The following is a 16892-nucleotide window of genomic DNA, read 5'->3' on the forward strand; positions in this document are numbered from 1 at the left end:
ACCTGGAAGAAGCTCCTGGCTCCTGGCTTCGGATCGGCACAGCTCCGGCTGTTGCGGCCATGTGAGGAGTGAACCAGCGGATGATGGAAGACCTCTCTCTCTGCCTCTCTGTAACACTGCCTTTCAAATAAACAAATCTTAAAAAAAAAAAAAAAAAAAAAAAAAGACATATGCAACTTGAGAGGCTTCGACAGACACTTGGATAGCTATATACAACTGGAGCTTTAAGGACGGGGCTAGACATAAACTTATGGGTGGCATTGGCATGAATCATTGAAGCTATAGGAGCAGTTGAGATTATGCAGGGAGAAGATACAGGAGACAGCCAAGGAGACTAAAGGGAAATGATAGGAGAGGTGCAAATTCATAGCAACCTAAGAAGAGTGTTTCTTTTTTTTTTTTTTTTTTTTTTGACAGGCAGAGTGGACAGTGAGAGAGAGAGACAGAGAGAGAAAGGTCTTCCTTTGCCGCTGGTTCACCCTCCAATGGCCGCCGCTGCAGCCGGCGCACCGCGCTGATCCTGGCAGGAGCCAGGAGCCAGGTGCTTTTCCTGGTCTCCCATGGGGTGCAGGGCCCAAGCACCTGGGCCATCCTCCACTGCACTCCCTGGCCATAGCAGAGAGCTGGCCTGGAAGAGGGGCAACCGGGACAGAATCCGGCGCCCCAACCGGGACTAGAACCCGGTGTGCCGGCGCCGCAAGGTGGAGGATTAGCCTATTGAGCCACGGCGCCGGCCCTAAGAAGAGTGTTTCAAGAAACAGGGAATTGACTAAATGAAATGTTCAATGGCATTCGCTGATGATAACGTACTGAATTTAAAAATAAATAAATAAATAATGAATCCCTTCAAACCAAGGATGACTTCACCTCCTAGTACTGAACCCACTGGATTAGATTTCACCCATTTTGGACTAGAACATCTGAACTCTGCTGGCCATAAACCCCCTATCAGCCAGAGCAGTGATTCCCAAAGTGTGGTCCCCAGACAGCAACATCAACATCACCCAGACACTTATTAGAAATGCAAATCTGGGGGTCCCACCCCCCAAAATTCACTTTCTCAATCTGACACTGGTGCATGGCCCTGCAATCTGCGTTTTTAACAAGGCCCCTGGTGATTCTGATGCTTAGCTAAAGTTTGAGAACCACTGTGGCGGACATTGCAAAGACAGCACTTAGCACTTATGCTAAACACATTTTTGACTCACCACTAACACATTTTGCAAAGTTGTTGGAGCCTGAGTAAGTTTTGTCCATGCCCCATATTTATTGTGACAATACATCTTGATTTTGATATCTTTGCCCTACAACCAGCCAAGTACCTACCATTTCTCCCTCTGTTGGAGACACTGTTTTCATCTTTGTAATTTCTGCCTGTGCACAACATCTACGTGTTCACGGCCTGCACTACGTCATGGCTTCTCTTTGGGCGCGTTCTCAGCCTCTCCTCCTTATAGCTACTGGCCAACGCTGTAGATGTGAGTGGAAATATCTGAGAGACACATACTGCCAGTGAAAGTGCAAGTCGGGGCAATTTAGGAGGGTAATTTACCATCGCCTACCCCAGCAACGATAAACACACAGCCTTTGACCCGATGATTCCACTTGTAGGTATTTATCCTAGGGCTACCCTTGCACGTGTGCACGAAGAAGTGGGGTCTCTGTCCCCTACCCCAGTCTTCTAGAAGACAGGTCATTTAGAGGCCTGCTCACGCTCAGAGGTCGGGTCAACTGGAGGCCCTTCTGCTCCCTCAGGCAAAGGTCGGGTCACCTATTCTTGGGGACTCCTCCCGGTCAGGGGCCCAGCCCACCCACTTCCCTTCACACTTCGGTCAGCTGGGAAGCCCCAACAGCATTGGCGTCTGGTATGCCCGCCTCGACACCGGCCCAAACCAGCTGCAACTCGTTTTCCTTCTCTCTCGCCCGCGTCTCTTCTAAGGAAGGGAGGATGGGCGGCCCCGCAGAACACAGGGCCCTCGGCCCCGACCCGGCCGCCGGCTGCGCGCCGCGCGCCACCCGCCGCCGGCCACCGGTGGGCGGGGCGGGGCTGGTGGGCGGGGGCTCGGGGCGGGAAGGGGCGGGGCCTGCGGGGTGATGGCCCTGGTTGTCGCCGCCGCCGCCGCCGCCGCTGCTGCCACCGCCCTCTGGGTCGCCGGCCGGCCGCCCGCGTGCTGGCTCGGCTGGGGCCCGCAGCCATGGAGGACTTCATCGTGATCTCGGACGACAGCGGCTCCGAGAGCTACGGAGGAGCCACTTCAGGCCGGACGCGGAGGCTCCGCCGGGCCCTGTCCCGGACCCCCGGCGCGCTGCCGCGCCGGACTGTGGTGAGTGAGCCAGGCGCGGTTTGCCGAGCCCGGCCGCGGGCCCCGAGGGTCGCTTCGGCTCGGACTGTGCCTCTTGAGACCCTGCCCGGGGCCCGCCGCCTGCCCCTGGCGCCTCACAGCTGCAGCGCTTCCCGCCTTGCCGCCTTCCCAGCCTCTCGGGCCTCGAGGAGCGTGGCGGGGGCAGGCCTCCGGAGCTCAGCGCTCAAGCCCGAGCGGCCTGAGGCTGGAGAGTGGACGGCGGCCGAGTCCCTGGACGGCGGCCTGGTGAGGCGATCGGTGGTCCTCGGCCCGGCGTCGGACGCCCCCGGCGCTTGGACTACGGGGGCTGGGGGCTGGGCCGCTGCCGCTACCGCTACCGCTACCCAGACTTCGAGGCGGGGACGTGGGGGCGCGTAATTGTTTGGCTTGTGGTGGGCACAGATGTGCGCAGCGAGGTAAGAGGAGCCCAGGCCAGGCGGGAGGGAAGCATGGGCCTGGGCCAGATGATGGCTGCGCTCCAGGGCCTGGCTGCTCAGTTAGGGGCCCGGCCTCGGAGTTGTGCAGGAGAGCGATTCATTTCACTTAGCAGGCATGTGCAGGGTGCCAAGCCTGCGGGAATAGGGAAGGCAACATCTTGCCCCATTTCTTTTTCCTTCTAGTCCCTTCGTTTTTGTCAGGTGCATAAAATTGTCTTTGCCTTTCCAGACTCCTTCCCAGACACTTACTGAACCCCTACTAAGAGCCAGATGCTCTAGGGGCTGGGGAACAATGGAGAGAGCACAGCACCCACACACCACAGCACCTATCCAGGAAATGATCGATCCTACAAGTGGGTCCTGCGAACAAGCTTCCTCTGAGAAGACCATCAACAGTCTCCCCAGCCACACCCCAGAAATAATTGTCAAGCTGATGCTATGTGTGCAGATCTTCAGTTTAAGGAAAACACGGTGCTTCGTGTGCAAATGTCCATCCTAGATAAGCGCCCTAGCTTCTGCTCCCTCCCATTCCCTTTCCAGTCAGTTTGCAGCCCCTAAGCCTCCACTGTGCAGTCGGTCAGTGTCCCAAGTACAGTGCTAAGTGCTAGGTGATCCCCGAGCAATGAATGGTGAGCAGAACGTGTTAACGCACGGTGCTGTGTTGCCATGGTCCAAGTAAGAGGGATTCTCGCAATATCTCAGTAAAAATTTAGTTGAATTGTACCCAATTCATTGTACTTGTCTGATGAGGTGGGCACATGAGATTTTCAAGGTAGAAACGACCTGCCTTCATGAATGAATGGATGTATCTAGCGCCACAGCAAGTTACGCGGGACACAGCATGCATAATAAATGTTGGATGAAAGTACGACTGAAGGAATGGAGGGGCAAGAGAGAGAGAGAGAGGAGCACAGCAGATAGATGGTTCCTGGCGCAGGCAACACTAAACTCCGTTCAGACCAACTGGATTTAAAATGCTATTGGAAAATACGGGAGGTGGGTGGGGCCAGCTCAGAGGAGTGGCGCTCTCCAGGAAAGTCCGCACTGGGAGATGTTTGGCAGTCATCCCAACAGGAAAGCTATTGAAGGCCAAGTACTGACTGAGGTCATCAAGCAACAGTTTAGAGAGGGAGAGAGTGGGAGTCACCGCAGGGTAACAACTGCTCTTTCTCCAGGTTCCTCCTCCCTGTTGCCTGTTGTCTCAGTCCCCCTTTCTACCCGCTTAACCAGGTGTTTTTTTCCCTCATTGATCCAGCTTCCATAAGTGCACAGTGGTGATCCCTGTCCCAGGCTGTTGTGTCCCACACACACACACGCGCACGCGCACACACACACGGATATGAATGTATTCTCTCTCTGTCGCCGTCCCCTAAGGTTGCCCAAGGTAACATTTTGATCTTGAGCCTTTTGAGTTGAATAGAAATGAAGGGCAGGTTCCAGAGAGCAGGACTTCATTTCAGTCTTGCTTCTCTGGATATTGGCGGGTGCTTCAAAAAGCTCATGGTAGAAAGAATTAAAAGGCAAATTTATTTTGGTGCAGAAAAATTTTGGGAATTTCATTCATAAAAGTTGTCTTCAAAAAGTTCTTGGAAGAGTGTGCTTGGATTTCAAAGACGTTTCATTCCAAATAAACTTATCTTTTAATGCCCTTTTCCATGAACTTTTTGAAGTCCATCTCTATGAAAATGCCAACCTTGTTTCTCCTTTTATTTTTCTTGCAAATTAGATAAAGGTGGTGGGATAACCATGATAAAGATCGAAGACATTGAGAGACTTGCAAGGTTATAAAAGCCTACAGTCTTTTTCTAACTTTTCCTGAAGGCTCTGAGGTCAGCAAGACCTCTGTTAAAATCAAGGTCCCCCACAGAGCAGCTGGGTGAGCTTTGGCAGATTCTATCACGTCTCTGTTTTTGAGCTTGAGAATATTAGTATCTACGTACCAAGATTTTTAAGAGGCTTTTATATTTTTAAAATTTTGTATTTATTTGAAAAGCAGAGAGCCAGAGACACAGATCTTCTGATCACTGGTTCGCTCCCCAGTGTCTGCAACAGCCAGAGTTGGGCCAGGCTGAAGACAGGAGCCTGGAACTCAATTGGAGTCTCCCATGTGAGCATCAGGAATCCATGTACTTGAGCCATCACCTGCTGCACCCCCAGGATGGACATTAGCAGGAAGCTGGAATCAGAAGCAGAGCCAGGACTTGAACCAGGCACTCTGATATGGGATGCAAACAACATCTTTTTTTTTTTTTTTTTTTTTTTTTTTTTAAGATTTATTTATTTATTTGAAAGGCAGAGTTATGCAGAGGCAGAGGCAGAGAAAGAGAGGTCTGCCATCTGCTGGCTCACTCCCTAAATGGCTGCAGAGATAGGAGCTGGGCCGATCTGAAGCCTGGAGCCAGGAGCTTCTTCCGGGTTTCCCACGCAGGTCCAGGGGCCCAAGGACTTGGGCCATCTTCTGCTGCTTTCCCAGGCCACAGCAGAGAGCTGGATTGGAAGTGGAGCAGCCAGGACTTGAACAGGCGCCCATATGGGATGCCAGCACTGTAAATGGCAGTTTTACCCACTATGCCACAGTGCCAGCATCTTAACAGCAACTTCTGTTTTAAACACCTGCTCTGGTAAGACTTTTGATGAGGCAGTGCAAAGAAAATGTCCAGCATAAATCACTTTTGCTATTCTTTGTGTTGTTTCTAAGCCAGTCCTGACCTTCTCAACTTTGGCAGGCAAAGAAATAAAAGAAACAAGTTTTATATTTTTTATTATTTTTTTTATAAATAATGACTAAGGGGAAATAACTTACATGAATTTTGGAAATAAGAAAGCCATCTCTAATGCTGTAGTTTGACATTTCTGAACTCCTGGTTCTTAACCCAGACTTTAGATTTCATGGAGTTGGTGACATGTGTCTGTGTTTTTGATAGTACTTACAAAAGCAGAACATTTTCAGATAATCAATTATTTTTGGTTAACCTATTATAAAAATTTAGAAGTACATAAAAATATTAAAATTGCCCTTAATCTCACCATCCCCAGATCATCAATGTTAATATTATCATGTATGGGCCGGCGCCACAGCTCAATAGCCTGCGGCGCCAGCACACCAGGTTCTAGTCCTGGTCGGGGTGCCAGATTCTGTCCCAGTTGCTCCTCTTCCAGTCCAGCTCTCTGCTGTGGCCCGGGAGTGCAGTGGAGGATGACCCAAGTGCTTGGGCCCTGCACCCGCATGGGAGACCAGGAGGAAGCACCTGGCTCCTGGCTTCGGATCAGCACAGTGAGTGCGCTGGCTGCAGCAGCCTTGGGGGGTGAACCAATGGTAAAGGAAGACCTTTCTCTCTGTCTCTCTCTCTCTCTTACTGTCCACTCTGCCTGTCAAAAAAAAAATATATTATCATGTATGCCTGTCAAACTGGCACATGGGGGCCAGCATTGTGGCATAATGGGTAAAGCCACTTCTTGCAATGTTAGCATCCCATATGGGCTCTGGTTCATGTCTCAGCTCCTCCACTTCAATCCAGCTCCCCACCAATGGCCTAGGAAAGCAGCAGAAAATAGCCCAAGTCGTTGGGCCCCTGCCATCCACCAGGGAGACCTAGAAGAAGCTCCTGGCTCCTGGCTCCTGGCTCCTGGCTTCTACCTGGCCCAGCACTGGCTATTGTGTCCTTCTGGGGAGTGAACCAGCAGATGGAAATCTGTCTCTCTGCCTCTCATCTTTCTGTGTAATTTTGACTTTCAAATAAATAAAATCTTAAAAAAATTTGCATTCATACATGTACCACACCACTACATATCTATAATACTGCCTCCATTTATGTTTTTTGCAAAATGAAGCCTTACTATATATGTAGGCCTTTTTAGCTTTTTTTCTCAATATATTTTATAACTCATTCCTTACCAAGAAACATATATACCTTCATAAATATTTTAATGTATTTCCTTATATAGATTTATTTTATGATGTATTAATAGAATATATGCCTTTATTTCTAAAGTTTCTTTTATTTATATTTGTTTATAACAACTCCATGAAAAAAAAGGCCCTTATAAGTAGTATGTTTTTAAAGATTTATTTTTTACTTATTTGAAAGGCAGAATTACAGAGAGGAAGGGGGAGAGAGAGAGAGAGAGAGAGAGTTCCTATCTGCTGGTTCACTCCCCAGATGGCTGCAGTGATCAGGGCTGGGCCAGGCTGAAGCCAGGAGCCCAGAGCTTCCGGATCTCCAATGTAGGGGCATGCTGCTTTCCCAGGTGCATCAGCAGGAAACTGGATCAGAAGAGGAGCAGCTGCGTCTTGGCATTGCTGGCAGAGGCTTAACCTGCTATGCCACAGTGCTAGCCCTGTAAATAATATTTTTAACCTCATTGTTTAATTCATAAGCAAAATGTCTGAATTAAAAGGTATGAACTGGGTGGTGGATATTTGGCCAAGTGCTTAAGACACCTGCATCCCATATTGCAGCGCCTAGGTTCCGATACCCACCTCTAGGTCCTGATTCCAGCTTCCTACTAGTACAGACCCTGGATGACAGCAGTAGTGGCCCAAGTAATTGAGTTTCTGCCACCCTTAGCTGGGACCTGAGTTGAGTTCCTGGCACCTGACTGGCTTGGCCCAGTCCTGGCTGTTGCAGGCATTTGGGAGAGTGAACTAGCAAAATGGAGCTTTCTATGTCTCTCTTTCTCTTTCTCAGATTTTTTTTTAAGTATGAACTGCTTTCAAGGCATTGATACATGTTGCCAAAATTCCTACAGCTATTGTGCACCAATTACAGTCTCACCAGCAGTATTTCGTCAATCATACCCTTTTCTCCACTACCTGGTTATCATGATGTGTGTTTTGCTATATACATGATTCTTGTGAATCTAAGTAAATTGGAATTTTAATTATGACTAATGTAACTATGCTTTGATAGTAACTCCATTTTGAGCTTTCTCTTGTAATACAAGCCATCACTGAGCCCAGTGGCTAGCTCATAGTAAGTACACTGGTTGATAGCCACGTTGACAACTCTATGCCAGTAGTTTTGGTCAGGGACTTTTCCCTCCACAGTTAACATCTAGAAATGAAGATAATACACCTTCTGGGGCAATAACTGTCTTCAGTGTGCTGTTGGAGATACAGCTTACAGTGACTCCAGTCTGTATAAGAATTCCCTCTGAAAAGGTAGCAGCCCCCAGAGCTGCTGCTCTGCTGGAGTGAGAGCCCCTGTCTTGCGTTGCTGACAGCTCGATGTTTGAGTGTCACCTTGAAGAGCCATGTTTTCTCAGTCCGCATGGGAAATTTCCTCTGGACACGCAGTGTTTGGTCCATTACTCGTGCTCTGTATTCAATAGGTTTCTTTTACCTTTTTTGCCTATCTTTTCATGTATTCCTTTTGCTCATTTTTTTTCTATTCTACTTTTGTGTGCAATGCAATACACTGATTATTTGAGGAGCTATCTTTGCCTCACTTGGTTTGTCATTAGATTAAAGGCTAAGAGGACCTTCCCTTCTTGGAAAGATTATAATCTTTGAGGTTGAAATTGTCACCAGGTATTGGGGAAACAGGGCCAATCTGGCTGGTGTAGCATGGCGCTGGTAATCCCCAGGAATTGTCAATTTACTCAGTAAATATTTATTGAACATTTATTATATTTGTGTACCAGGCCCTTATAGGTGCTGAGAATACATCTGTGAATAAAACCAAGTCCCTACTCTGGTGGAAATTTCATTTAACAAGGGGATACACAGTAAACAGCCACGTAAATGTTCTGTCAGGTGATAACTCAGGGTATTTTTGTTCTTTTTCCCTTAAATGACTTGATAGATTCTGTGAGCTGCCGGGGTTTTAATTTTTTTCTTTGATTATGATGCGTTCATTAAGTAATACTGATTGAGTACGTGCTCTAACTCTGGGGTCCAGAGGTGACAAGATGACAATGGAACTATTTTCCATTGAGGAAAGATAGGCAGGAAACAGGTAAGTGGGCAGTGCATTAGTAACTTGGAGAGGGCTGGGATTGTATTGTAAGAGGTGTGGTATTAAGATATTTTAGTTTCCATCCATGGTTCCTTGTTTACAGCTCCTTAGCCATTGTAATTTCCAAAGTTACTACAGTGATATTATCTTTTGCTAAAATATTTGGCCTTCCTGCAACAACTTCAGAGTATAAGGGAGAGATAGTCTTTCATCATTTATAACAAGCCCATTCAAACACAACTAAAGTTAGTGAGGCAATTTCTTCCAACTTTCAATTGATTGATTTTCATTGTCTTTACAGAAGTTTTAAATTTTTGTATAGCCAGTTCTGTCACTTTTTTCCTTTATGATTTCTTTGTTTTGTGCTTATAAAAGCTTTTCTCCTAAGTTTATATAAAATGTTTCATGTGGGGAGCAACTGGGAGCAACTCGGACTAGACTAAGTTACTGGAATTAAGACTTATTCTATGCATCTGCTCTCCCACAATATGGCGCTGGGAGAGGAGGAAACAGCTTCTACACAGCTGCCTCCAGTTCAACCAATAAACTGTAGGACCTGCTCCTGATTGGAGGAGAGCAGCGTACTCGGCGTGTGGGTAGCAGAGTTGGGATTGGTGGAAGAGGACTATAAAGGAGGAGAGAGACAACATGCACCAGGAACATCTAAGAGGAACACCTGTGCAGCCCCCGAGAGAGCCGGCCGGCGGTGTGCTGCTCCCCTGCGGAAGTGGGGAAAGCGGCAGGGGGCCCGCCCCTCCACGGAGGTGGAGGGACGGTAGCCAACCCGGGAAGAACCAGCAGCAAACCCGGGGAGGGCCGAGCAGACGAAAGAACAGCGCAGGGTCCTGTGTCATTCCTCCGCGAAGAGGGGGAGCGACAGTTTCACATTTAAAAAAAAAACTTTTTAATTTATTGGAGAGGGAGAGAAACAGACAGAGCTTCTCTCCTTTGGTTAACACTGCAAATGCCCACAATATCTCCAGGCTGGGCTCTGAAGCCAAGAGGCAGGAACTCAATCCGGGCCTCCCACATCAGTAGCAAGAACCCAGTTACTTAAGGCATCACTGCTGCCTCCCAGGGCCCATATTAACTGGAAGCTGGAGTCAGAAACAGGAGCCAAGCCTCATACCCAGGCATTCCAATATTGTACGTCTTAACCAGTAGGACAAAACCCACACCCTGTTTATTTTAATATTTATTCTTTAAATGTAATTAGTTTCCAAAAAAATAAAATGATAATGTAATTTTTTTCTCTCTAGATGGTTAGCTAGTTGTCACACATAATTATCCATTTTTAATTTTTTAAATTTGTTTTAAAGGCAGACAGAGACAGAGATCTTCCATCCATTGGTTCACTCACCCAATGCCTGTGATAGTTGGGATTAGCCCAGGTTAAAGCCAGGAGCCTGGAACTCAATCCGTGTTTCCTACTTGGTAGGTTCCCAAATATTAGAGCCATCACCTGCAGCTGCCTCCCAGGTATGCTTTAGCAGAGAGCTAGAACAGGAAGCAGAGAGAGGGCCTAAACCCAGGCATTTTGATATGGGATACAGGTGTCCCAATTGCGGTCTTCTGAGCCAAACACTGCACTAGTACCTTTATCAAATGATAAGCTCTCATATGTTTCTTTTTTTTACATTTTTTTTTTTTTTTGACAGGCAGAGTGGACAGTGAGAGACAGAGAAAGGTCTTCCTTTTGCCGTTGGTTCACCCTCCAATGGCCGCCACGGCCGGTGTGCTGCAGCCAGCACATCACGCTGATCCGAAGGCAGGAGCCAGGTGCTTCTCCTGGTCTCCCATGGGGTGCAGGGCCCAAGCACTTGGGCCATCCTCCACTGCACTCCCGGGCCACAGCAGAGAGCTGGCCTGGAAGAGGGGCAACCGGGACAGAATCCGGTGCCCCGACCGGGACTAGAACCCGGTGTGCCAGCGCCCCAAGGTGGAGGATTAGCCTATTGAGCTGCAGCGCCAGTCCAAGCTCTTATATGTTTTTATATCTATTTTTGGACTTTCTCCTCTGTGTCTGTGCATAATATTTTAATTACAAACAGAAAACTTTATTGCTTTTCCTTCTAAGAATTTTGCCAAGTTAATTTTACGTTTGTTCTTTCAAATAACTTTAATTCAACCAACTTCCTAATAATTTCTACCTTTAAAATTATATTAAATTGGGACTGGCACTTTGGCATAGTAGGGTAAGCCTCTACATGTGGCGCTGGCATCTCATATGGGTGCCGGTTCAAGTCCTGGCTGCTCCACTTCCGATATAGCTCCTGCTGATGGCCCCAGAAAGCAGTAGAAGATGGCCCGGGGTGCTTGGGCCTCTGTACCCACATGGGAGACCCAGAAGATGCTCCTGGCTCCTGGCTTCGGATGGGCCCAACTCCGGCCATTGCGACCATTTAGGGAATGAACCAGCGCATGGAAGATCTCTTTCTCTCTCTCTCTCCCTCTCTCTCTCTCTCTCTCTCTCTGTAACTCTGCCTTTCAAATAATAAATCTTTAAAAAAATTGTACTAAATTTAGAAACCTGTAGTTTTGTTTATTTAATAACATTTAACATGTTTACATGTGTGTATTTTTTCTTTATGATTTTTACTTTGATTTTATGTTTAGAAAGATTTACCCATCCTGAGACCTTCCTATTATTTCTTTATTATTGTTCTTTTACCATATTATTCTTAGCATTTAGTTCTTTAATTCATCTGAAATGTTTTATATGACATGAAGTGTAATTAACAATTTCCATATACTGTATTGTCTTGTTCTAAAACAGCATGCAATCTCAAGATTTGGTGCCAATTTTAGTAACATTTTCTGGAAAAAATAAACATTACCACATGTGAAATGTGCATCTTAATTGTAAGATGCATCCTAATTCTACCTGTAATGAGTGAAACATTCTGGATATTAGAATTTTAATATAATTTCTCCCCTATAGCATATTTTACACTAAATTATTTTATATGCTTGTGTCTCTAGGTTTTTTCATATGTTTTCACTGATTTCTGTATTCTCAATGCAACAACTATATTGTTTTATTGTTGTGATTTGATAATACTTTTGGGTATTTAGTAGAGTGGTCACCTCTCCTTCCTTTTTTTCCCAAAAAAATTCTTGGCTTTTTGTGCCCATTTATTCCTCCAAATGATTTTTAGGGTTATTTTGTCAAAAACTACATCCAATCAAATTTGTTTGGGCCAGGTAGTTCTTTATTGTAAGGGATTGTCCTGTGCACTGTAGGATGTTTGACAGCATCACTAGCCACCAGCCAGGAGCAGTACCCCAAATTATGATAACCAAAAGTTCATAGGTAGACTCAGTATTGTCAGGATGTCAGTTCTTCCCATCTTGATCTATAGATTCAGTGCATTCTGAATGAAAATCCCAAAATTCACACTGTGGATATCAATAAACTGATTCTAAAGTTTATGTGGAGAGGCAAAAGACTCAGAGGAGCTAACTCAATATTGCATGAAAAGAGTCAGAGGGCTAACACTACCCAGCACAAGAAATAGACCCTCATGAATTTATCATGTGTGATTTAACAGTGAGGACACATACTGCAAAATGTGTTGTTAAGTGATTCTTACCTGAACCTCATTCACCGTGGCCTCTTGTTGCAATCAAGACTCACGATTTATGAGGCTGTTGCTAATGTAGCAGTATATGTTAGATTAATGTATGTTTTATAGTACATTTTGTATAACTAGAATGAGTAGCCTCTAAAATAATGATTAAAAAATAGTAAATCCATAAACCAGCAACATAGTCATGTATTATCATCATCAATATTATGTACTAGACATAATTATATGGGCTGTAGTGTTAGCTGGCAGTGCAGTAGGTTTAGGTACACCAGTGTCACCACAAACACATGGATAATGCATTGCTAGCACATTACAACAGCTACAGTATCACCATGTAACAGAAATTTTTCAGATTCATTGTAGTCATTCTTTTATGGTGGAAAAACATATTTAGAAGTAACTAACTGGACTCAGTTTAGATGACCCCAATGTTGTTGGCTACATCCAAAGCATCATAATTAGGAGCCAGTAAAACATGTGCCTTCTCTCCACCAGGGCAGGTCAGGCTATTGACCTTGGCCACATCAGTGTCATAGCATTCCTTCACAGCCTGTTTCACTTGGTGCTTGTCCAGCCTTGACATCCACAATGAACGTGAGTGTGATGTTTTCTGTCTTCGTTGTCCACTCAGTGGTCAAGCTTTTTCCTACTGGAGGGCACTTTTTCGCAGATATTTGGGCAGCTGCTGGACCTCTTTGTGGCTGTGAACGCATTTCAGCACTGCCATCTTGGCCTTCAAAGCCTTTTTCTGGCTTTGGCTTTGGGAGAGACAGGCAATTCCTTCTTCACCTTCAGCACCATCTTGGCAAAAAGCTCCATTGTATTTTTATGGGAGCACCATCATATAGGCAGTCTGTAATTGAACTAAAATGTTCCTATGTGATACATGGCTGTATAGTCAACTGATCTTTCACGAAGCATTAAGACAAAATAGAGCAAAGATAGTTTTTTCAACAAGTGGTGCTATATATCCACATGCAAAAAATATAAATAGACACAGACCTTTTATACTTAACAAAAATTAATTCACATACCTAACTGTAACATGTAAAACTTCTTATACAAAATTATAAATTTAAACTTAGAGATGGTAATGACTTTTTAGATATGCCACCAATAAGGCATAATCTGTGAAAGAAATAATAAGCTTAACTTCCCTAAAATTAAAAAGTTCTCTGAGAATCACGATGTTGAAAGAATGAAAAGACAAACTATAGACTGGAAAAAATATTTGCTAGTGGCACATCTGGTAAAGGATTGTATCCAAAGTCTAGAAAGTTTTCTTCAGGCTCAATGATGAGAAAACAGATAACTCAAATTTTGAAAAGTAGGTGAAAGACTTTAACAGAGAGCTCCCCAAAGAAGATATACAAATGGCAAGTATGCATATGAAAAGATGCTTAATATCAAATGTCATTAGAGAATTACAGATTTAGACAGATACCACTATTCGATTATTAGAATAGCCAAAATCCAAAACACTGACAACACCAAATGGTGAGGATGTGGAGCAGTAAGAACTCATTAATTGTTGGTAGCCATGCAAAATGACACAGCCATGTTGGAAGAGAGCTTGACAGTTTCTTACAAACTAAACATACTCTTTCCATACAATCCAGCAGTCATGCTCCTTGGTATTTACCCAAATGAATTGAAAACTTACGTATCCATACCAAGCTGCACATGGGTGTGTGTAGCAACTTTATTTGTAATTGCCAAAATTTGGAAACAGCTGTAGGTGAATGGAAAGTAAACTGGCACACATAGACACTGAAATAAACACTCAACTCTAAAAAGAAATGCATTATCAAATCATGAAAAATCGTGGAGAAAACTGAAAAGCCTAAGTCTAGGTGAAAGACACTAGTCTGAAAACACCATAGAATGTACTATATAGTTGCAACTGGATGACCTTCTGGAAAAGGTAAAACTATGAACACAGAAAAAACAATCAGTGGTTGAGTTGGATGGAGAAGGATTGAATAGGTGGCACACAGAGCATTACTAGGGCAATGAAGCTGTACTATTTGATACTTCATTGACGAATGCATGTCATTATACATTTGTCAAACCCATAGGTTACATGACACCAGTAGTGAACCCTAATGTAAACTAATGAGTTTGAGTGATAGCAATATGTCAGTGTAGGCTCATTGATTAAGAAGTTTATTAATTTTGAAAAGTCAGGGGCAGGTGTTTGGCACAGCAGTTGAGATGCCACTTGAAATGCCCATGTGCCATATCAGAGTGACTGGGTTCAAATCTCAGCTGTGCTTTCAATTCTGGTTTCTGACTAATGCACACCCTAAGAGCAGCAGGTGATGGCTCAATTATCTGGGTCTCTATCGCCAACATGGGAGACCTGCGTTGAGTTCTAGGCTCCTGGCTGAGCCAGGCTTGGTGAATGAACCAACAGATGGAAGTCAATCTCTACTCCCCCAAATAAATAAATATAATTTTAAAAAATTTTAGGTTGATAAGTTAATCATGTACCTATCTGAAAAATTCAGATGCTAGAGAATCGTAAATGTATAATGAGAATTAGAGCACAGTTGGTTTCCAGCTCATTTCCTAGAGTTTTTCTGGCTTTTGTCAGGTATTTCTTTTTGTTTGTTTACTTACTTACTTGAGAGGCAAAGACAGAGCTCTCCTCTACTGGTTCACTCCCCAAATGCCTGCAGTGCCAAGACAGGGCCAACTTCATGCCAGGAGCCAGGAACTCGATCTGTGACATCCAACTACTTAAGCCCTTGCCTGCTGGCTCTCAGGATCCACATTGGTAAGAGGCTGGAACTGGGAGCCAGGCACTCTTATATGGGATGTAGGTATCTTAATTGGCATCTTAACCACTAGACCAAATATTCAACCCAACTTTATTTTTTAAAGCAGTTTCACATGGTATAAATGAAGTTTAGTGTCATTTTGTCACACTTTTCTGAAATTCTTCAGAATTTTAAATTAAGAGATTAAACCATTTAACCATGGAATTTAGCCATTCCTACAATATTGTATCTTTCTATCCAAGAGTAAATAATAGTATTTCCATGTACTTAAACAATAAGGATTTTTTTTTTTTTTTAAGATTTATTTGAAAAGCAGAGCCACGAGAGAAGGAGGGAGAGAAAGAGACCAGCTTCCATCTGCTGGTTCACTCTCCAAATGGCCTCAACAGCCAGGGCTGGGCCAGGCCGGAGCCAGGAGCTTCTGCCTGGTTTCTCATGTGGATACAGGAGCCCAAGCACTTTGGTCATCCTCCACTGCTTTCCCAGATGCATTAGCAGGGAGCTGGATCTGAAGTGGAGCAGTCAGGATTCGAGCTGATGCCCACATGGGACTCTAACGTTGCAGGCACCAGCTTAATCCACTGCTATATAACACTTGCCCCAATAAGAATTCTTTCTTAAATGGGCTTTTTTTTTTTTTTTTTTTTTTTGACAGGCAGAGTGGACAGTGAGAGAGAGAGACAGAGAGAGAGGTCTTCCTTTGCCGTTGGTTCACCCTCCAATGGCCGCCGCGGCCGGCGCGCTGCGGCCGGCGCACCGCGCTGATCCGATGACAGGAGCCAGGTACTTATCCTGGTCTCCCATGGGGTGCAGGGCCCAAGCACTTGGGCCATCCTCCACTACACTCCCGGGCCACAGCAGAGAGCTGGCCTGGAAGAAGGGCAACCAGGACAGAATCCGGCGCCCCGACCGGGACTAGAACCCGGTGTGCCGGCGCCGCAAGGCGGAGGATTAGCCTAGTGAGCTACGGCACCGGCCTTAAATGGGCTTTTAAAGCCTTCTTCAAGTAGGTATTCACATTGTCACTACACTAGAAGTCCTAGTTTTGTTTCAGTTACATTCTATTTCCATTCCCTGTTATATTCTCCTCTTCCAACTACTTCCTGATTTTCATATGCTCACTAGCTTTTCTCCATAGTTTTACCACCTGTATGTACATGTCTAAATAGCATAGCTTACTTTTGCCTGTTTTTAAACTTTATATAAATGGACTCATATTGTATGTTCTTAGGCCTACTTCAGTGTCCTTCAAAATGATTTTGTAATTTTTTTTCTATGCAAGTCTTGCACATCTCTTGTTAAAAGTGTCCCTAGTTACTGTACTTTGTCAGGATGGGCTAGGTTATACAGCTATCACAACCCATGTCAGTGGCCTAATAATAAAATAAACAAGTTTTATTCTCATTCATAATACATGCCCTATGCTGGGGGGTGGTGGGACCACTGCTTATCACAGTCATGTGGAGACATAGGCTGACAAAGCAGCCACTCTTGACCGTGGACAAATCCATACCAGAGAGAAAAGGAAGCTTTGGAGTACCTGTTTCCAGAAATTAAAGGATTGAATTCCAAAGTAATGTTTTACTTCCTCTCACAGTTTATTGGGCGCAGTTAGTCACATGATCCCACCTAGTCCTGGGATTCAGGAAAGGCAATTCTACAGTAAGCCAGGCTGAGAAGATTCAACAAACTAAGGAATAATTACCATGTGTACATACATATTCCTATATATTCAGATGTCACTTAACAATGGGATACATTCTGGAAACTGTGTAGAGATGAA

At 44.9% G+C, this 16892-nt stretch overlaps 1 protein-coding gene across 1 annotated transcript in view; it reads left to right on the forward strand.

The window, feature by feature from the left end:
- Positions 1-2062: 2062 nt before the first annotated feature.
- SIMC1 (SUMO interacting motifs containing 1) overlaps positions 2063-16892 on the forward strand; it is an 88063-nt gene continuing 73233 nt past the window's right edge. The window contains exon 1 of the mRNA XM_017341586.3: positions 2063-2324. Within this exon, the coding sequence (XP_017197075.3) occupies positions 2196-2324 (129 nt within the window). The 5' untranslated portion in view covers positions 2063-2195. The remainder of the gene's footprint in view (positions 2325-16892) is intronic.

The sequence above is a fragment of the Oryctolagus cuniculus genome, chromosome 6 (genome assembly GCF_964237555.1).
Source record: "Oryctolagus cuniculus chromosome 6, mOryCun1.1, whole genome shotgun sequence".
Lineage (NCBI taxonomy): Eukaryota > Metazoa > Chordata > Mammalia > Lagomorpha > Leporidae > Oryctolagus > Oryctolagus cuniculus.